Source organism: Protopterus annectens, chromosome 1.part2, assembly GCF_019279795.1.
Source record: "Protopterus annectens isolate FY-2018-M chromosome 1.part2, PAN1.0, whole genome shotgun sequence".
NCBI classification, from domain to species: Eukaryota; Metazoa; Chordata; order Ceratodontiformes; family Protopteridae; genus Protopterus; species Protopterus annectens.
This window is the reverse complement of record NC_056727.1, coordinates 1,145,473,395-1,145,493,197: the sequence shown is the minus strand read 5'-3', so window position 1 is coordinate 1,145,493,197 and position 19,803 is coordinate 1,145,473,395. Positions and strand designations below refer to the sequence as shown.

General features: G+C 32.0%; 1 protein-coding gene across 1 annotated transcript in view; it reads left to right on the top strand.

Moving 5' to 3' along the window:
* LOC122792265 (probable beta-D-xylosidase 5) overlaps positions 1-19,803 on the top strand; it is a 970,913-nt gene that overhangs the window by 39,619 nt on the left and 911,491 nt on the right. The window contains exon 2 of the mRNA XM_044060016.1: positions 3,407-3,591. Coding sequence (XP_043915951.1) covers positions 3,448-3,591 — 144 coding nt within the window. The 5' untranslated portion in view covers positions 3,407-3,447. The remainder of the gene's footprint in view (positions 1-3,406; positions 3,592-19,803) is intronic.

The window sequence follows — 19,803 nt, the reverse complement described above, 5'->3', positions numbered from 1 at the left end:
CCCCATTATCTCCATGCCTCTGGTGAAGAGTCAGCATCTCATTTTCATGTTGTCTCTGCCTCTCCTTCTCCTCAGCTTCCAGGTATTGCAGTTTCTCATTTTCCTCAGCCTTCAGACTTTGCAGTTTGTCATTTTCCTCAGTCTCTAGATGCCTCAGTATCTCTGCTTCCTCTATTTCCAAATGTTTGGCCTTTAGCTCAAGTCTCTTTAACTCCAGATGGATTTTTAAGTCCTGTGTGGAAAGGTTGAGCTGTCCATTTTCTGAGAGTTGTACATCTACAAGGCCAGTCTGATTGTCCTCCTGGTTGTTATTCTGCGATGCAGCTGTGACTAAAGCTGCAATCATGTCTGCTTTAGTCAGGTTGGCATGTACCAGTCCTTTAGCCTGGCACATCTCAGCCAGCTGGCTCCTTGTTAGCTTGCCATACTCCTCTGCTGACATGCTTGCCTGCTCTACCTGACTAAGTTAACAAAAAATAAAACAACTGTGATATGAACTCTGAATGTTTACTGCATGGCTGATTGAGAGTACAAACACCTTCAGTGACCACTGTACAATTAATATGTGATGTGGATATCCCAGCACTGTCCACCAATTAATATGTGATGCCACTGCACTGGACTAGCAATCAAGGAGCCTCAAGCTTTACCACTGGCAACAGTGAGAGATGTACACAATGGGAGGATGACAAGTATACACACAGTAAAGCACAATTTCCCTTAAGAGCTCACAGAGATCACAGTCAGTCTGGGGTTGGCTTCTCTCTCTTTCTCCAGATCCCCAATAAGACTCTCCACTGGCACAGCTGTAGGGTTAAGATTTCAGCTGAGGGGTCAAGCCAAGACCTCCAGCATCCTCTCTGTCCAACCAGTGCTTCATGTCCCTGACCAAGTAGTTGGCACACACACACTTTGAGATTTGATTTATATACAAACACACACACACACACACACACACACACACACACACACACACACACACACACACACACACACACACACACACACACACACCTGGCGAAGGCTGGCACTGGTTTACTAGCTATGCCCCCCTCTGCCCAGAATATAAGGTAGTTATTACTGCCTCCAACCCCTCGTAATTGGCTACTAGAAGCCCCTTACAAAGGGTGACCAATTCTACAGCTTAATGTTACTATTATCCAAATGATAAGTGTAACCAAGGCTTGAAAGGCTATTTAGGCGTGGCCTTTACAGTGTCAGCAAATACAGATGCAAGTACTTTAAGAGCTTAAAAATGTCTCACAAATATCAACCACAAAGATAGGTTTAAATATATTTAATAATAAAAAATAAAATAACAAGATAACACTCAGAAAAACAGTTATGTCAGAGTTCAGAATCACAGGAAATATTTTAAAACAACATTGCAAGACAGTCTCAAATAAATACAGACAACATTTAAACTAATCTTTACTATATTCCTTTCTATATTTAAGATAAATACTATGCCCTAAATCTTTCTTGCAGAGCAAGGCAAATGCAGATGAGTGGATGTTCTAGATAGGTCCAAGACAAAACACAAAATGCAAAGTCTCTCTCTGAGAGAGTTCTTAAATTAATATCAATCATTACTGATGGGTCAACTTGGATGACATCACTCATCATGTTTTTTGACATCACATCATCAATCATGTCACCTGCCTTAATTTCCCAGACTAACAGAAACTAACATCTCTGTGTTAAAAATACACATCTTTGAGATGTTTGCTGAGAACGGGAAGTCGTAAAACAATTAAACATTTACAAATTTAGACTTAGTAATTACTTCTCTCTAACACAATAGAAAAACCTCTAGCCTTAGACATAGTGTCTGCTTCACTGAAACTGAGAGATAACACAATCGTAAAACACTTTAATTTCAACTTATTTTCTTGAAGTTTTGTAAGTTAACTCTGTATATTCCAACTTCTATTATTAAACTATACATTTGCACAGGTATATAGTTTATATACATTTCTGTTCTTTTCCAGTAGGGCACACTGTGGACACATCCTTGAAGCTCAGTACTGTACAAACCCTGCTCAACACACACTTATGCAGCAGTAGTTTAATATACACATAACATATAGTTCTCTTACATTTGTAAGACAAGCATATGAATCATGTTGATATTCACAAATGACATATGATTATTTGTAAAATTCCAGATAGCTGGGATGGCAGTGTCACATCTACCATTAGGCACTGCGTGTCACTGTATGACAACTGCCACTCCTACCAGACAGTGAGGCCTCATGTGAGAGATGTAGATATATACTTAAACTGGAGGAAAACCGCCAGTCCTCAATATACACTCATATCTTCACACCATGTAGCTACACAACCACATCACACCATAAGCACCAAGTTTAAGTTTAGGTTTATTATTATGCTTAAGTACCTAAGCACTTCACAAAACCACAAAAATGGCATACAACACATTGCAATGAAAACTAAGTATTACCTTAAAATTTAAATAGATTTCAGAGGGCAGTTCAATTGGAAATTAAATATTTCATATAAAGCAGCAGGAAACATTCAACAGGCATACATTACATTAAATTACAGTAAATTAATTAATTAATTAATTAATTAATTAATTAATTAATTGTATTGCATTACATTAAATACAATTTAATAAATGGTGCAGGATATCAAAAGCACTGTTACAAAGAAGTAATTAACCATAGCTTGCTGAAATAAATAAAACTCACATAAATATATTAATCAAATACTAAACACAGCCAATGTCTATCATAAATCTCAATGTTAAGAATACGAGCACCTGTAAGTGTAAGCAGCAGAGTCTTTAAGTCCTTGAGTAGGCAATATCACCTCTATGTTGTCATAACTCTAAAGCTCTTTATATGAGTAGCAGAGCTGCACCAAGCACAACTTTCTAAATAGCAATTTAGCATTTGGGGATGAAAAAAAAAGTTTTGTTGTTGGTCAGATATACTGTCTGACATTATTTTTTTAAATTAAGACTGCATTTGAATAATTAATTTTAGTAACTAAGAATAACTTGATTATAACCAAGTTCAGGATTATTATGCTTCATAAAATTGTATTTGGTGACCATAGTTTCATCCTGTCGGTCTCAGTCAAAGAAGTTTCAGTAAAAAAAGATGTAAATAATTGTAACAATAAAAATAAGTTAAGAAGACTGGGTGACACTCTGTAATTTAAACACATTTGTTTCTTTTAGATAGAAGGCATGAGTGTGGAAACAATGTGAAGAAAGGATTATATAGTAATAAATCTTCTGGTGCAAACATAGATAAATGCTTGTGAATTTATATTGCAAGTAATTGGGCATCTATAAGTAACAAATATAGGACAAGTTACAGTAGAGCTGCAATTACTGTTCTTTAGACCTACACTTACTGTTCTTTGTTTTTTTCAGCTGAGTGTATAAAACAATTGGAAGGAAAGTTGTAGACAGAGATGATGTTCCAAGTCATTATAGTCCTTATGTGGTGTGCGGCATCTGATGAACAGGATTATCCTTTCAGGAACACTTCACTGTCTTGGGAGGACCGGGTCAGTGACTTAATTGACAGATTAACACTGGATGAGATGGTCTTGCAGGTAAGTCATAGTGCTAGATCAACATCAGAATAATGCCATAATCACATTGTACAATACAGAAAAGTAGCTTGTTTGGTATTAAGATTCCTTCTGCTCCATTAAACAGTGTTTTCACTGTAGTCTATGTTAATAACAGATTATCGCTATTAGTCTTCTTTCAAGAAGGTCATACATTTATAACATCATATCTGTGCTGCAGTTGAATCTAAGTGTCCTTTGCCATTGGCAACAATCAATGGCAGGTGACTCTCTGGTGGTAGTCATCTTATATACATACATACATACAAATATTTCAAGAATGGGCATTAATGCCCTTCTAACTTGCCAATATACCAAAACACTTGTTCCCATAATAAATGTCCAGGTTGTTCTTAAAAATATCTAAACTAGTACTTGCTTTAATGTAATTTGGTAATCTGTTCCATGCATCAGCTACTCTGCCAGAGAACCAATTAGTACACTTCTCATTCCTATAGAATCTGCTACATAGGTTATCTGATGATTCTCTAGTACTTTTTGATAACCCCAAACATTCCCAGAGGTAGTTGTCCCTAAATGCCCTATATACCTGAATAAGATCTCCTCTTAAATATCTGTAAGAGGCACTGTACAAGTTCAGATATTTTAGTCTTTCATAATAACTTAGATTTTCACATCTATGGATGCCCTTGGTATATTTCCAGTGTACTCTTTCCAGTTTATTCATGCTTGTTTTCCTATAGGGTTTCTTTGTAATATGAGATTAACATAAATATTATTTTCCCTTATCTGAGACTTCCTCATACCTATTAGTGCATTTTATGTATAACTGTTTAAAATAATGTTGTACTAAAAATTTTAATAGATTATACATTTATTATGATAACTGATTTTAGACCAATGTAACCATGTATTGTGATTCTTCTCTATGTTTTTTTATGCTTTATTAACTTTGTCATTGTTTTTTGCTTGGAGCTTTTCTCCCCGGGCCTCTACTTTAAATGGGCATATATCCAACTAGACTAGCCCGGTTAACAAATGTAAAACTAAATAAAATATTGTTATTCCATACTCAAGTTTGGGTCTAATGTAACTAACAAACAATGACTTCATTATGTTTGATTTCCTAGACTTTATAAATCTTTTTATACAGCCTATAATTCTATAACTGTCATTAGCCAATTGGTTGATATGATTAGAAAAACTCATAGCTGAATCTACCCATATACCCAGGTCCTTAAATGAGTCTACAATTTCAATCACTGTGTGCTGTATTAGATATTCACCTTTCAGTTTATGTTTCCCAAATCTCATATGCTTAGTTTTTGATGTATTTATCAACATATTATTCTCCTGTGCCCAAATCGTCAATTTAGTCAAATTATTTTGCAGACATCCCTTATCTGTAATACTTGTAATCAGTTTACCCAATTTCAGGTCGTGAGCATATAGACTGTAGAATACCTCAGATGAAAAAGTTAAGTCTAAAAGATACAATCTAAACAAGTAAGGGCCTAGGACAGAGCCCTGTGGGACACCTTGACTGCAACAAGGATTTCACCTGTCCAGTTGGTGTGTGACACTTGCCATGTCCTATTTGTAAGTCATGCAGCTAGCCATCTTATCAACAGTACATCAATACCTAGTTGTACTAATTTATTGATCAGTGCTTTGTGTATGACCCTGTCAAATGCTGAAATTAAATCTATATAAATCACATCACAGCACAATTTTGCATTCATAGCTGTTATTATATTGTTATAGAACATCATGTTACAGGTGGCAATAGATCTATTTTCAACACATTCATGCTGATATATGGTTTCAAGTCCCAACCTATCCAGTCCTGACAATAACTTATCCAGTGTTACCTTCTCCATTATTTTTCCACAACATGAATGTAGACTTAAGGGTCTGTATGATTCTGGGTTTGTCCTACTCCCCTTTCTGTTAAAGACAGGTTTAATAAGTACATGTCTCCAGTCTTGAGGAATCTTCCCCATATTTATATGACCTAGTGAATAATAGATATAATGGCAGTGTAAGTTCTTGCTGAAGTGTTCTCAGGTCATCGTTACCTATTCCATCCCCTCCCTGTGCTTTGTTTGGATCCAGTTTGCACAGTTCTTTTTCAATATAATCAAATTTGATTCCAGTATCTGGGGTTGGGTCTATATTAGAACATCGAAGTTTCAAAACTTTGAATGTTCTAATATCGAACCCTATTCAGCAAAAGCTGAAAGTATCGAAGCAACAAAAAAACAATTTTTTTCCTAGGGAAAGAATTTGGTTGTCCGTTTCTCTTGCTTCAGTATTTTTAGCGCTGTGGTGGAAAGTTACGGGTCGGGTTCACGTAAGTGTGTGATTGAGTGCGGGTTAGGTTAGTTAGGGTTAGGGTGCAGATTAGGTATGTGTGCGATTGTGTGGACGTGAGGGTTAGGGCGGGGTAGGAGATAGGGTTAGGGTGCGGGTGAGGTGAGTGTGCAATAGTGATGGACCTTAGGGTTAGGGTTTGGGTTAAGGTAAGTGGATAGTTAGTGGTGTGTGTATAGTTTAGTGTAGGGTTAAGTGTAAGATTTTAGGTGTATATGTGTGTGGATTGCTGTTTGTTTGGTGTGCTTGTGTTTTGTGTATGTGTTTTGGAATAGCAAATTTTTTCCCTAGGAAATAAATTCGCTGTTCTGTATGTTTGATGTTTTCAGCTTTCGCTGAATAGGGTTCGATATTAGAACATTCAAAGTTTTGAAACTTCAGTGTTCTAATATAGACCCTCTGGGGTTACCTGGATGTCACTAGAACAGCTTACCACCCCTTTTGTGGAGCCAAACTGTTTTGCATAAGATTTTGTAAATATATTTATAATCTGTTGTGTCTGAGAATAAATTTTAGAATCTGCACACAGTGTATCTTTACTCCTTCCACATCTAATGTATCTATAAAAAGGTTTCCTATTATGCTTAATATCTTTATATACATTTTCTTCAAATTTTTCTTGATCTTGTCTAACACTATGCTTAATCTGTTTGTCCAGCTTGCTTATTTCAGTTTTCAAAGTTGTAGTTCGACCTCTGTTCCATTTCTTATATTTTTTGTCTCTCACTTTAATCAGGTATCTTGTCCTTATGGAAATATATACCCTGATGTTGCGTGCCTAGATCCTGATGTTAAACATTTTTTTTTTACTTTTTACACTCAAACAATTTCTCTTTACTTTTCAGTTTCTTTGACATTCTCCTGTCATACACTACACCTAACACTCTGTCAGTTGGCTACAGCCCCTCTGATACTAGCTTTGACCTCCTCATTTAGACTTTCCTTAAGCTCAACTACCCATCCCAGATAAGTCCACTGTTTTCCTTTCTATCTCTGTTTTCAGCTTCTTCTGCTGCTGCGGTGACAACAGCCTTGTCTGTACTCACTTTTATCCCATGGGCCTTCAGTTTTACATTCAATTTTCCTGTCATTTCAAGAACTTTCTGAACAGAATCTACTTGTAATGCCACATCATATACATACAGCAGCAGCTTTGTTGTTGTATCCCCTCCTACCTGCTTGTTACTGCAGTCCATCACCAATATGAGTAGCAGTGCACTCAGAGCTGAACCCTGATACACATCCACTCCTACTAGGATCCCCTCTGTGAATCCAAACAATGTTCATATTTGTGTTACTGAGTTCTGTCATATAGTCTGCACAGATTCTATCAGTGTTTCTGGGACTTAAGACCATCACAGGACTGTCCACATCAGAGTTTTTCTGGACCTAGTCAAATGCCTTTTCTAAGTCTAGGAATGTTCAGTTGGATTATTTCCTCATCACTAGGTTCTTTTCCAATATCTGTCTCAATTAAAGCTTTGTCTTAGTTGTGCTGCATCCTGATCTGAAGCCAAACTGATCTTTTCCCATTTTACTTTCAACTACTTCTATCTACTTTTGATGTTCTATGGACTGCTGAGCAGATTTTTGATGTCATCCCATAAGACTAGTGTATAATGACTATCTTATTTATCTTTATCTTTAAGTTTTTGCCTTACAGCTTGATAGAATTCATTTGGGCCATCTTCTAAGTTACTTTCCAGAAGCTGGTAAAATAGTTGCTCACATAAAATGTATTTATTTACTTTTTTCTTTATTTGCCATTGTTAACTGGAATAGGTTGATATATCCACAAAAGGCCTTGTTTCAGTGGAGGCCTCAGGAGAAAAGCTCCACATATAGGAATGACATACAAAAGATTTGCATGTATAGTACAGGAAACATCAAAAACTATTAAAAAGCAGCAAAATATTGACATTAGAATACAACAGTGTATAAGCGGTAATATCTTAAAGGTGTTGACTAAACATAAAAAGAAGAGTGTATGCCTGCAACAACTAACATTGATGTACTGCACAGCATTTAACCATTTAACTAGAAGAAGCTGCACATTTGCATTAACTTTTGTGACTGCATTCTTTCTATGGGGGATCATTTCACAGTAAAGTTGTTATTTAACAGGTATGTCGATATAATTGATCTGACTATGTTAGTTATAGGGTAATGTATTTTGAAAAGAGAGGTTTATTAAGAACATTAGAAGAGATAAAATCAGTAAAAAACAGGGATTACTATAGAATAAAAAGTCATATCTGTATTGTGTGTGTATGACAGATATTTTTAGTACTATGTTGATGCTTAAGAGTTAGCCTTCTGCCCTTAGAAGATCTGGTGCAGCACAATGTATATAAACAGTTCCTCATTTCTGTGAAGTATATATTTAGTTTTTATTTGGAATGTTTTATTATTTGGTGTAGATGTAGTTTGTAGAGGAATTAGTTCCATGTTTCAGATACATTAAAGAAGAGAGTACGTGATTTGGCTGTGTGTAATATGGTAAACAGTTGCAGAAATATGAAGGCAAACAGTGACATATCCAAGCAGTGTATAATTTGCATATTTGTGAAACATGTAACTCACACTGTCATACAGTACTGTTACAAAACTTTTTTTGAGCGTTTTAACACTGTATTTACAGAAACTGCAAGGTGGAGAGTTTCAATAAATGCTAATGCAAGCAAAAATGTGCTGTTTGATGACAAATCCGGTATCTGTGACAGTATGTTATTTGATTTATTCTCATGTCTTGGTTATATTCAAGGACATTGTAAATATAAACACAGAAATGTCACCAGCAACACATGCATGCATTAAGAAGATGTACCTGTTACAGTAAGACAAAGAATTTTGAATAAATTGAAGTGAATGGAGATAATATTGTCCTGCTCCATGAATAATCAGTATGATCACAGTAGCTAAACCAGTCAAAATTAGGATCTGCGTGGATTGACAGGTCTGAATAGGGTGATACTAATAAAGAACTATACACTAAAGACTGTGAAAAGACTTGTTTCTATGATACACAGACCCCTAGGTCCTAGAGGCCCTACTAGGGCTTTCGGCAATCCAAACTGGATTTACACATTTCAGCAGTATGTACATTCAGTATTTCATTGAGAAGATAAAGACGCAAAAGAATGCTATTTGGTACTTCTTCATCACCTGAGGTTTTTCAGCGAGCTGTTGCACAAACAATTGAAGGTATGGAAGATAATGTAAATATAACTGATATAATACAGGCTTGGGTGACATCAGCATGGGGTGAAAGTAAAGCATAGCATTATGCAAGACTGGAAAAGTTTTGTGACAGGCTAAGACAAAGCAGTTTGAAAAAACTGAGACAAATATAAAATGTGTGTAACAAATATCGATTATATGGGGCATGTCCTAATAAATCCAGATATTCAAACTGAAAAGGTAAGAACAATAGTACAAGTGGAAGAAACGCTGGAGAGATAAGCTGTATAGTTATTTTTGCATATGGCACAATATATATCTAAATTCATTCCTAATATTTTCAAAGTGTCTGTGCTGTTAAGGAAGCTACTTGAAAACAATGTAGTTTGTCATTTGAAGATTGCTGAGACATTTCTTAATGCTAAAGAAACCTGTCACAGAATCTCTTATTCATCCTTGCTACGGTATTTTAAGTAGATGTCATTCCATTTGGTACCAAGGTGATGTTGTTAGAAGAATGTCAGCCCATTGCTATAATTACAGAGCACTGACTGAGCCTCAGACAAGACACGCTCAGGCAGGGAAAGACCTCCTGACTATCATCTATGGATGTAATAAGTTCTAGGACTATGTTTATGGTAGATAAATCTGTGTTGAAACTATTATAAAACATCAAAGCGCTAACCTTCCACATAAAGCACTATTGCATCAGCATATAATTATTTCCTCCTTACAGAGACTTGATTTTGCAATTGTATATAAATATAGGAGGGAAATATAAATAACTGATGTATTAACCAGAATTCATCTCTAAGAAAGCGATGAGGAATTATCAAACCAAGACTTAGAATTGTGGTCTTTAATCCCCAGTTTACATATCAATCACTAAGGAAAGTTTGAAAATTATTGCATAATTTACAGAACTGGTCACTTAAGTGCAGTTACTGAGTAACTTCTTTAGGTCAAGATGGCATGATGAGAAGAAAAATATTCACTTAAGATCCAGATGTACTATTTTTGTGATGAAACTGTTATGCAAAATGTATGTTGTTCATATCCAATAATGCTGCTTAACCCACTGTGAAACAAAATGTCGGAGATAATTCATAAGGTACATTTCTGTATGTCTCAAACATGGAATGTCAAAGAAGACCATTTTCTTCTTAAGATTCTAAACAGGAAATGGAGCTAACCTGCTAAAGACTGCCATTAGATTTTATGCTGACTATTCATCAAATGATCCTGAAGTGATTCAAATGAAAATTTTTATCCTAAAATTCATTCATTCTCCTTGATGCAATGTTTGAAAGTCATGAGCTTCCATATATTCTTTATTCCAACAATGGCCTTCAATTTTTGAGTTAGAAATTTCATGTTATATGAACCCTACAGCTCTCTCACATGCTTCATTCCTTTTTCATCCGTCCTTATCTCATCTTGTCATCCACTTGCTTACTGCCTCTCATTCATCCTACTTCACTCTTCTTTTTGCAACTCTCTTACATTTCTTCTCCTTTCTCAATTTTTTTTTATTTTTCAAATATAGTTGAATAAATTCCATAGTATTTGTATATAACATCTTAAATAACTATATATACTATTTACATCAGCCTGACACTATAACAGAGCTCAATATAGACAGTTACTTTATAGGTATAATAATCCAGTTATCGGAGTGTATCTGATAAATATATGTATTGTAAAGTGTCAATCAATGTTAAGACTTTTTTCCATGGATTGTTAATAAATGGCTTAGGATGAATCCTTAATTCTTTAATTTTAATTTCCAACAATACTGTGGTCTTCAGTAGGCTGTAGAAGTCTTCCAAAGTTGGTATTGTGTTTGTATTCCATCTTCTTGTTATACACTTCCTTGAGATTGCAAGTATTGTCTATACTAGATACATATTTGACTCATTCAAATGAGGACCTTTGTACACATTTAATAATACTAGAACTTTAGATAAGTTAAATGATTCATTAAATAAAGCTTGTAAAAAGTTTTTAATACCATTCCAAAATAGCTTAATTTTAACACACTCGAAAAAAATGTGATTCCAATCTGCATTGTGTATTTGCTCACATCTCCAACATATTCCCTTTGTGGAAGAATTAATTTTAGTAATTCTATCCGGAGTTCAGAATGCTCTGTGCAAGCATTTCCAATTAAAAACTTTCCAGTATTCTGTAAAGGATGTATGTTTTATTGATAATAAAATATTTGATTTAATTTCTTCAGTTAGCTGTAATGAGTGCCCTTTTGTTACATAATTCCAATATGATGATTTGGGTGTTGTTTCATAATTTATCAATATCTTGTAAAATTTTGAAATACTATTTCCCATGTCATAATCATTATATATGATTTCATATAGGTATTTTGTAAGTTTAGGTATTTCTTTAAATGAAGAATTACTAATTATTCTGCATAAATCTTGCAAATATGTCAGAATGCTTTGCATAGTTAGCCAATCTTGTTGTGGAATTTTGTATGTTGTTTCTATTGTTTGCATATCCAGAACTTTTAGTTCTTTGATACACTGAAACCAACAAACAAATCCTTTCTGTTCCTAGGAATTAATTATGTCTCTGTATATTTTATGTGGATAGCTCTTTGTAACTATGAATGGTGTTAAAAGATCAAACCAGATTTTTAAATCTATATTTGCATTAATAATTTTCCTAAATGAGCCAATGTAATACTTAATCATATGAGTTTTAGTGGGCTTAGTTATGTTATATTACATACTAATACATAATATGTGCCATGGCAAATTGTTTTTATCTGTTATTTGAATTTTTTTTTTTTGTAAATCAAATTCATTTATTGATATTACAGTTAGTAATTCTTTCTAATTTGCATAATAATTTGGACTTATCCAATCTGAGATTGTTTTAGATATTGATGCTTTTATATATGTTTCTATATCAGGAAAGTTTAGTCCTCCCTGTTTCCATTGTCTGATATAATGTATTAAAGCTATTCTGTTTCTTTTGGGAAACCATAAAAAAATATTAGGCATGAGTTTATTTCTTTGAGTATATTTCTTTCTGGTAAGAGTTGTATTGCCAAAGCTATATATAGAATCTTGGGTAGAAAAAAACATTTTTATTAACTGTAGTCTATCTTCAAATGTTAATATTATTTTGTTCCACTTTTCCACAGAGGTTTTATTTGTATTGATGTTATTATTGTAGTTTTTGAGACAAATTCATTATTATCCTTGCATAACTCAATTCCTAGATATTTTAAGGTAGATTCTTGTTTCCCTATAATGTGATTCCCCTTCATCTGCAATTCCTTCTTTTTTTTATTTAAAAATACAAATTTTGATTTTGATTTATTGAAATGAAGTCCTGAAGTCCTGTAAAATGTGTCAATTAAAATATCTAATTCTTCTAATGCCTCTTTTGTATTGGATAATGTTAATAATATGTCATCAGCAAAGAACATTACTTTAGAATTGTATTGTTCATAAACATCTACTTCTTTGATTTTTGTATTGTTACATATTGAATCTGCCAATATTTCAATAGCCAAAGCAAATAGAATCGGTGACAGGAAACATCCTTGTTTAGTACCCTATGTTAGATGTATAGATTCAGAACTGAAAGGACCTAGCTTAACATACGCTAAATTATTTGCATATATATTCTTTAGTAGATGAACAAAGGAAGGGGGAAATTCAAATAACACCAGAATTTTAAATAAATAGTCCCAATTTATGGAATCAAAGGCTTTCTCTATATCTAAGCCAATTATGAGTGTTTATTTTCTTTAGTAACATAACCTACAAGATAAATTATCCTTTTAATATTATCATGTGTGTGTCTATGATATATAAATCCAGTTTGATCATTATTTATTGTTTTGGATAGTGGTATTTTCATTCTGTTAGTTAATATTGTCATAAATATCTTATAGTCATAATTTAATAATGATATCAGTCTATATGAGGTACAGAGGTTTGGGGATTTGTTTTACTTTAGGATTGGTGTGAGTAAATAATATCTCTAAGAGGGTGGTATTAAAGCTTCTGGCTGAATTTCTAATAGAGTTTTATGGAAGAAGGATAGTATCTTTGAAGGAAAAAAATGTATATATTTCCATATTTATGCCATCTATACATGGAGCTTTATTATTATTACCCTCATTTATTGTATGTGTGATTTTTTTGTAGGATATGGGTACTTGCAGATCTAGTTTTAATTTTTCTGGTGTTGTTTTATATTAGAAATTTTTTCATCTAGATTTAATTGATCAATGTGTATATTTTCTTTTTGGAAATGTTCCATATAGTGATCTCTATAGGCATCAAGAATGTCAACCATATCTGAGACATTTTCCCTTTCTTTTCATGGAAAATACTTTTAATGTTATTAGCTTTTGATTGTATTTTGATTCTTGTGGATACATTATGTAGATGTTTGGGAGAAGTGGCCAATGTATTAATTTTTATTTTTTCTAAAGCTAAACTAGTTTAATATGTTAGAATTCCGTTGTATTTATTGTTTAATACTTCTACTTTATTTTTCATCTCCAAATTATTTAGATTTTTTTCAGCTTTTACTGACAAAAGTTTGGATTGTAGATATAATAATTCAGAATCCCATTTTTTGATTTTTTTTTATACCAAGTTATGATTTTACCATATATGTAAGCTTTTAATGAGTCCCATATCATTATTTTATTTATGTCTGTGGTGTAATTAATATCTAAGAAGAACTGTAATTCAGATAATAACCAGGGTTTGAACTCTTTAATTTTAGTTATACATGCTGAAATTCTGGAGTTAATGATTAATGGTTTGTACCCATTTTGAAGTTTTAGTATCAATGAATTGTGGTCTGAAAACGGGCAGGGATTGATTGAGAAATTAATGATTTTAGAGTGTAAGTCATGGGCAGCAAATATTTTTTCTATTCTAGTTTGGGTACCAAATATGTGATCTTGATGGGAAAACAGCAAAGATGTATCTTCTTTAAATTTGAAAGTATCTACAAGATGAAATGATTCTACCCACTTGTTTAAAGCTTTTGATACAGCAGATGTACACAGAGGTCTTTTATTTGTAGTTTCAGAAATATCAAATATACAGTTAAAATCTTCTCCTAATACTAAGTTGTCTTTATAATTATTGGAAATGAAATCCAAGTGTTTTTAACAGTTCCTGATCTAATGCCTGGGAACCAGTAGAGATTGGCTAGGGTCCATATTCTATTATATTTAACTATTACTAATGCCACAAGGCCTTTTTTATCTTCATACTTATAAATGATTTCTGGGTTAATCATATTTGTTTTCCATGAAACTGTTACCCCTTTTCTCTTTGTCTTATAAGTGGATTGTGCCAATATAACATATTCCTTAGGATTCCATTTGTAATTGTCATTTGTTTTGAAATGATTTTCTTGAAGGAAGACAATTTGTGCTTTGTTCAGTTTTAAATATTCCAGTAGATATGATGTCTTGCTAGGATTGTTTAAGCCATTGGTATTTAAAGATAATAAAGTGAAATCCATTTTAGGTTATTTAGACTTTGTATTTTTTGTTTTACTGTGACTATTACACATTTTCCTTTGATAACTATAAAGTATATGTTTGAGTTTTTAAAGGAAATTATCAGTTTTATACTTTGAGTTTTACCAGTAAAGTAATGTTTTGGTCAGTCATACTAAAAATGTTTTTGTGAAATAACAAATTTAAATTAATAAATGTTAACACAACTAAGATCTGCACTAGCCATGGAATGAAAATTGTTCCTAATCTGATGGATAAACCTAAGTCCATCAGATTATCACTCATACCTTGACAATCCAGAACATCTGAGCTCCACAAATTTAATTATCCTATGGAGAATATTTGTAATAGGAATAAGCAACATTTATATTATTTTGAACATATATAGTACTATTGTAGATTAGACAGAATTCTAATATAATATAAATGTCTACTTATTGTATAAGCAATTAAAATTTACATGAAAGATAGATGACAAGCAATTCAATCATAGTAAAGTAGGACGTATCATATATAAAACCTCATTAAAAGATTATAGCACACAGTTATTTAACATAGTCACCCTTACTGATGAAGTCTTTCAAAATGTATTACTTAGTATAAATAGACAGTAATAATATTTATACCTAATGTTTATAATACAATGTATTTTACTGGATATATCAGAAATTATATTTCATTGTTTGCCAGCATTTAAGTAATCACTATGTTTGTTGCTAACTTACTTAAAACATCCAATTTATTTTATGCAAACATTAGTGAAAGTTAGTACATTTTAATTTTCAGTGCATCCTTCTTCCCCCCATTTCCTACACATAAGGATTTTCATATCTGTCATTTCTTATTATAAAATGAGTGAAATTATAGGTTAACAACAACAAATTCACTTATTGTGATTAATGATTAGAAGTTCCCTTTCCATATTCATAAATTGCCATTTTATAGCATATACTGAAAGTTTTTAGATTTAAATGGCAACATTCTATTTTGTATAATCAGCAAAGGTTAAACTGAGTGATTATTGTCAATTTAATACTATTTGTTCAGAAAGTGATTGTTGCATTCTGTGGCATTCCTAGTTCATGCTTCTATTGTTTCCCTTGAATAACTTTGTCAGTTTGATGTCATGTATAAAACATTAGTTACGTTGGTAACAGCTTAAGTATTATGTATGGTCAAGATGTGTTAAAAAACACAATTCAAGTTAAAGTAATTATATGACTTGTTATGCACATTTACTTATATGAGAAAATCATCATGCTTCCCCTTAATGTTCAATATAGTGTATGTCATTTATGACAAGTTAAAGCAGCAATGTTATTATACTCAAGCCCATGTTATTAAACTGAGTGTCTATTGTCAATTTAATACTATTTTTCAGAATGTGATTGTTACATGTATTCCCAGTAAGAAGGTTTGATATGTTTTTAGTATGAGAAGCATACGGTTTTGAATGACAAAATTTGTCTCATTATGGAATGTGTTAGTGTTGGACAACAACTATATATTATTTGAGGGTGAATATTTTAAACAATGTAAGTGGCCATGGGTTCTAGCCCTATTTAATTTAGTGATGTTGAATTGGGAGGAAGAAAGCTTATTCAATAGTAGTCATTTCACTCATGTAGTCCATTACACAAGGTTTCTAGACGACATATACATCTTGTGGAAAGGTGACATTGACGAATTAAATGAATTCATAACTTACATCAATAAGAGTAGTGAATTTCTCAAATTCACCTACTCAGTTAACAAAAATGGGATAGCATATTTAGATACATATGTATCACACGATGAGAAAGGGTTCAAATCCAATATACACAGGAAAAATACCTTTTCAAATGACTATTTACAATATAACAGTCACCATCCAAGGAAAATGTTGCGCAACATTTTCAAAGGACAATGTATAAGGGCGGTTAGAATGACGTCTAGAAAAGAAGAGATGGAAAAGGAAATTGAATTTATTACAGAAATGTTTAAAGAGAGGAAATATAATAGTAAAATGTTGACAGAAATAGCACAATATGTCACAACAAGATGGGGAACTATTTATTTACCTCTATTAGGAGTGGCTGACATAGGAGATAAGGAAAAAGAAGAAATTTGTACCAAGAGTTATCAGAAAGCATGTATCCTTCCATACACACCATATGTTAGTACAATCAAAGAAATTTTGGAAAAGCATTGGAAAATGTTTCAAATTGACCCACAGATTTCCAAATTACTGGGTAACAAACCCCTTATAGTATACAAGATGGCAGATAATTTAAAGAAAATTCTTGAATATGGTAAAGTGACCAATTTTGCAAGAGATGATATAGACAGGATGCCAAATACTAAAAAATGTGAGAATTGCAATCAATGTCGGAATATAACAAGAACATCTGGAATTGTATTAAATAACATCAATAGGACAGTTATCAAGTATGCAAGGGGCAATTGTAACACATCATTTGTGATTTACCTGGCAAATTGTTTGACATGCTCAGCATATTATGTGGGAAAAACAGAGAGAGCATTTAAAAAGAGAATCTATGACCACACCTACTGTATTAGAAAAAAGGATATGAACAACGCATTATACAGGCATGTAGAGAAAGAGGGAACCGATCATGTTTTCTCATTTGGAATTTTGGAACATATCAAACCAAGTTTGGGAGGAGATAATAGGAAGGAGATGTTAAGTTTTAAGGAAATTTGGTGGCAATTATTTACTGATGCAGCCACTGAACCTGGACTCAATGAATCCATAGCTGTCAAACCTTTATTAAGAATATGAAGTCTTTTATTGCATAACATGTCACCAGAACAGCTACATATTCAGCAATCTAAAAACAAAAATAAAAATAAAAACAACAACAAGAACTAAAAGTTTTATCAATCTAAAAACAAAAATATTTATTAAGCCAAAAATATTTATTAAGCTAAAAATATTTATTAAATACATATTTTATTATATATTATTGAACACATACTATATTTATACAGTTAACATATATATATATTTTTTTTGTATTATATTTTAGTAGTACACACAACATTGTATATATATTATATTTATATATTATTTTACAAAGTAATAAATATATAAATTATTGGGTATATTATAATTCATTATTAAGACAACATAAATTATTAATTACATTTTTAACAAAATTCCTTAAGTTTTTTTAAAATATTCATAACATTTCTATTTGACTCAAACAATACATCCATTTACTAAATGTTTATATTACAATATCAAATATTACTAATAAGACTTTTTATTATATTTTTTATCTATTTTAACAATTAATTAAAAATTATTTCACTAGATATTTACATTAATAAATAAATATTAAGGTTATTGACACAAATAAAATACATTCTGACACCTAGTTAGGGTTTTGTTATATTTGGTTAAAAGTCTTTATGAAAATATGAATTATGTCCACCTGTTCCTAATATTGTTATATATATGACTTAACAATTTTATTTTACAGCATAATAAGTGATTATATGAAAAAATTATAAAGTAGGCATAGTTTGTAATAAGTGAGTATGGCTTTAAATAATTGCAAGAGTTTTCGCGCCATTAAGGTTATTTAAATGTTTTTTTAAAAAAAACAGTTAGTTCTGAAGAAGCCTATATGAGTAGGTGAAAGCGCTAAACTAACTTCAATATGTTCTATGTTTTACATATTATCGTTATTTTTTTGTGGAGTGTGTAATTGTGAGCCGTTTATCATTAAACATCTATTTTGCTTTGTACACATCGTTCCTCTTTTGTTGTAAGAGAAGATAGCGCAAGTGTGTAAATTCTTTGGTTCCTTCCTACAACTATTCATTTCAGTAATGTTTTGGTCAGTCATACTAAAAATGTTTTTGTGAAATAACAAATTTAAATTAATAAATGTTAACACAACTAAGATCTGCACTAGCCATGGAATGAAAATCGTTCCTAATCTGATGGACAAACCTAAGTCCATCAGATTATCACTCATACCTTGACAATCCAGAACATCTGAGCTCCACAAATTTAATTATCCTATGGAGAATATTTGTAATAGGAATAAGCAACATTTATATTATTTTGAACATATATAGTACTATTGTAGATTAGACAGAATTCTAATATAATATAAATGTCTACTTATTGTATAAGCAATTAAAATTTACATGAAAGATAGACGACAAGCAATTCAATCATAGTAAAGTAGGACGTATCATATATACCTCATTAAAAGATTATAGCACACAGTTATTTAACATAGTCACCCTTACTGATGAAGTCTTTCAAAATGTATTACTTAGTATAAATAGACAGTAATAATATTTATACCTAATGTTTATAATACAATGCATTTTACTGGATATATCAGAAATTATATTTCATTGTTTGCCAGTATTTAAGTAATCACTATGTTTGTTGCTAACTTACTTAAAGCATCAAGTTTATTTTATGCAAACATTGATGAAAGTTAGTGCATTTTAATTATCAGTGCATCCTTCTTCCCCCCATTTCCTACACATAAGGATTTTCATATCTGTCATTTCTTATTATAAAATGAGTGAAATTATAGGTTAAAAACAACAAATTCACTTATTGTGATTAATGATTAGAAGTTCCCTTTCCATATTCATAAATTGCCATTTTATAGCATATACTGAAAGTTTTTAGATTTAAATGGCAACATTCTATTTTGTATAATCAGCAAAGGTTAAACTGAGTGATTATTGTCAATTTAATACTATTTGTTCAGAAAGTGATTGTTGCATTCTGTGGCATTCCTAGTTCATGCTTCTATTGTTTCCCTTGAATAACTTTGTCAGTTTGATGTCATGTATAAAACATTAGTTACCTTGGTAACAGCTTAAGTATTATGTATGGTCAAGATGTGTTAAAAAACACAATTCAAGTTAAAGTAATTATATGACTTGTTATGCACATTTACTTATATGAGAAAATCATCATGCTTCCCCTTAATGTTCAATATAGTGTATATCATTTATGACAAGTTAAAGCAGCAATGTTATTATACTCAAGCCCATGTTATTAAACTGAGTGTCTATTGTCAATTTAATACTATTTTTCAGAATGTGATTGTTACATTCTGTGACATTTCAAGTTCAGGCTTCTATTGTTTCTTTTGAACATGATTTGTTTAACATTTCTT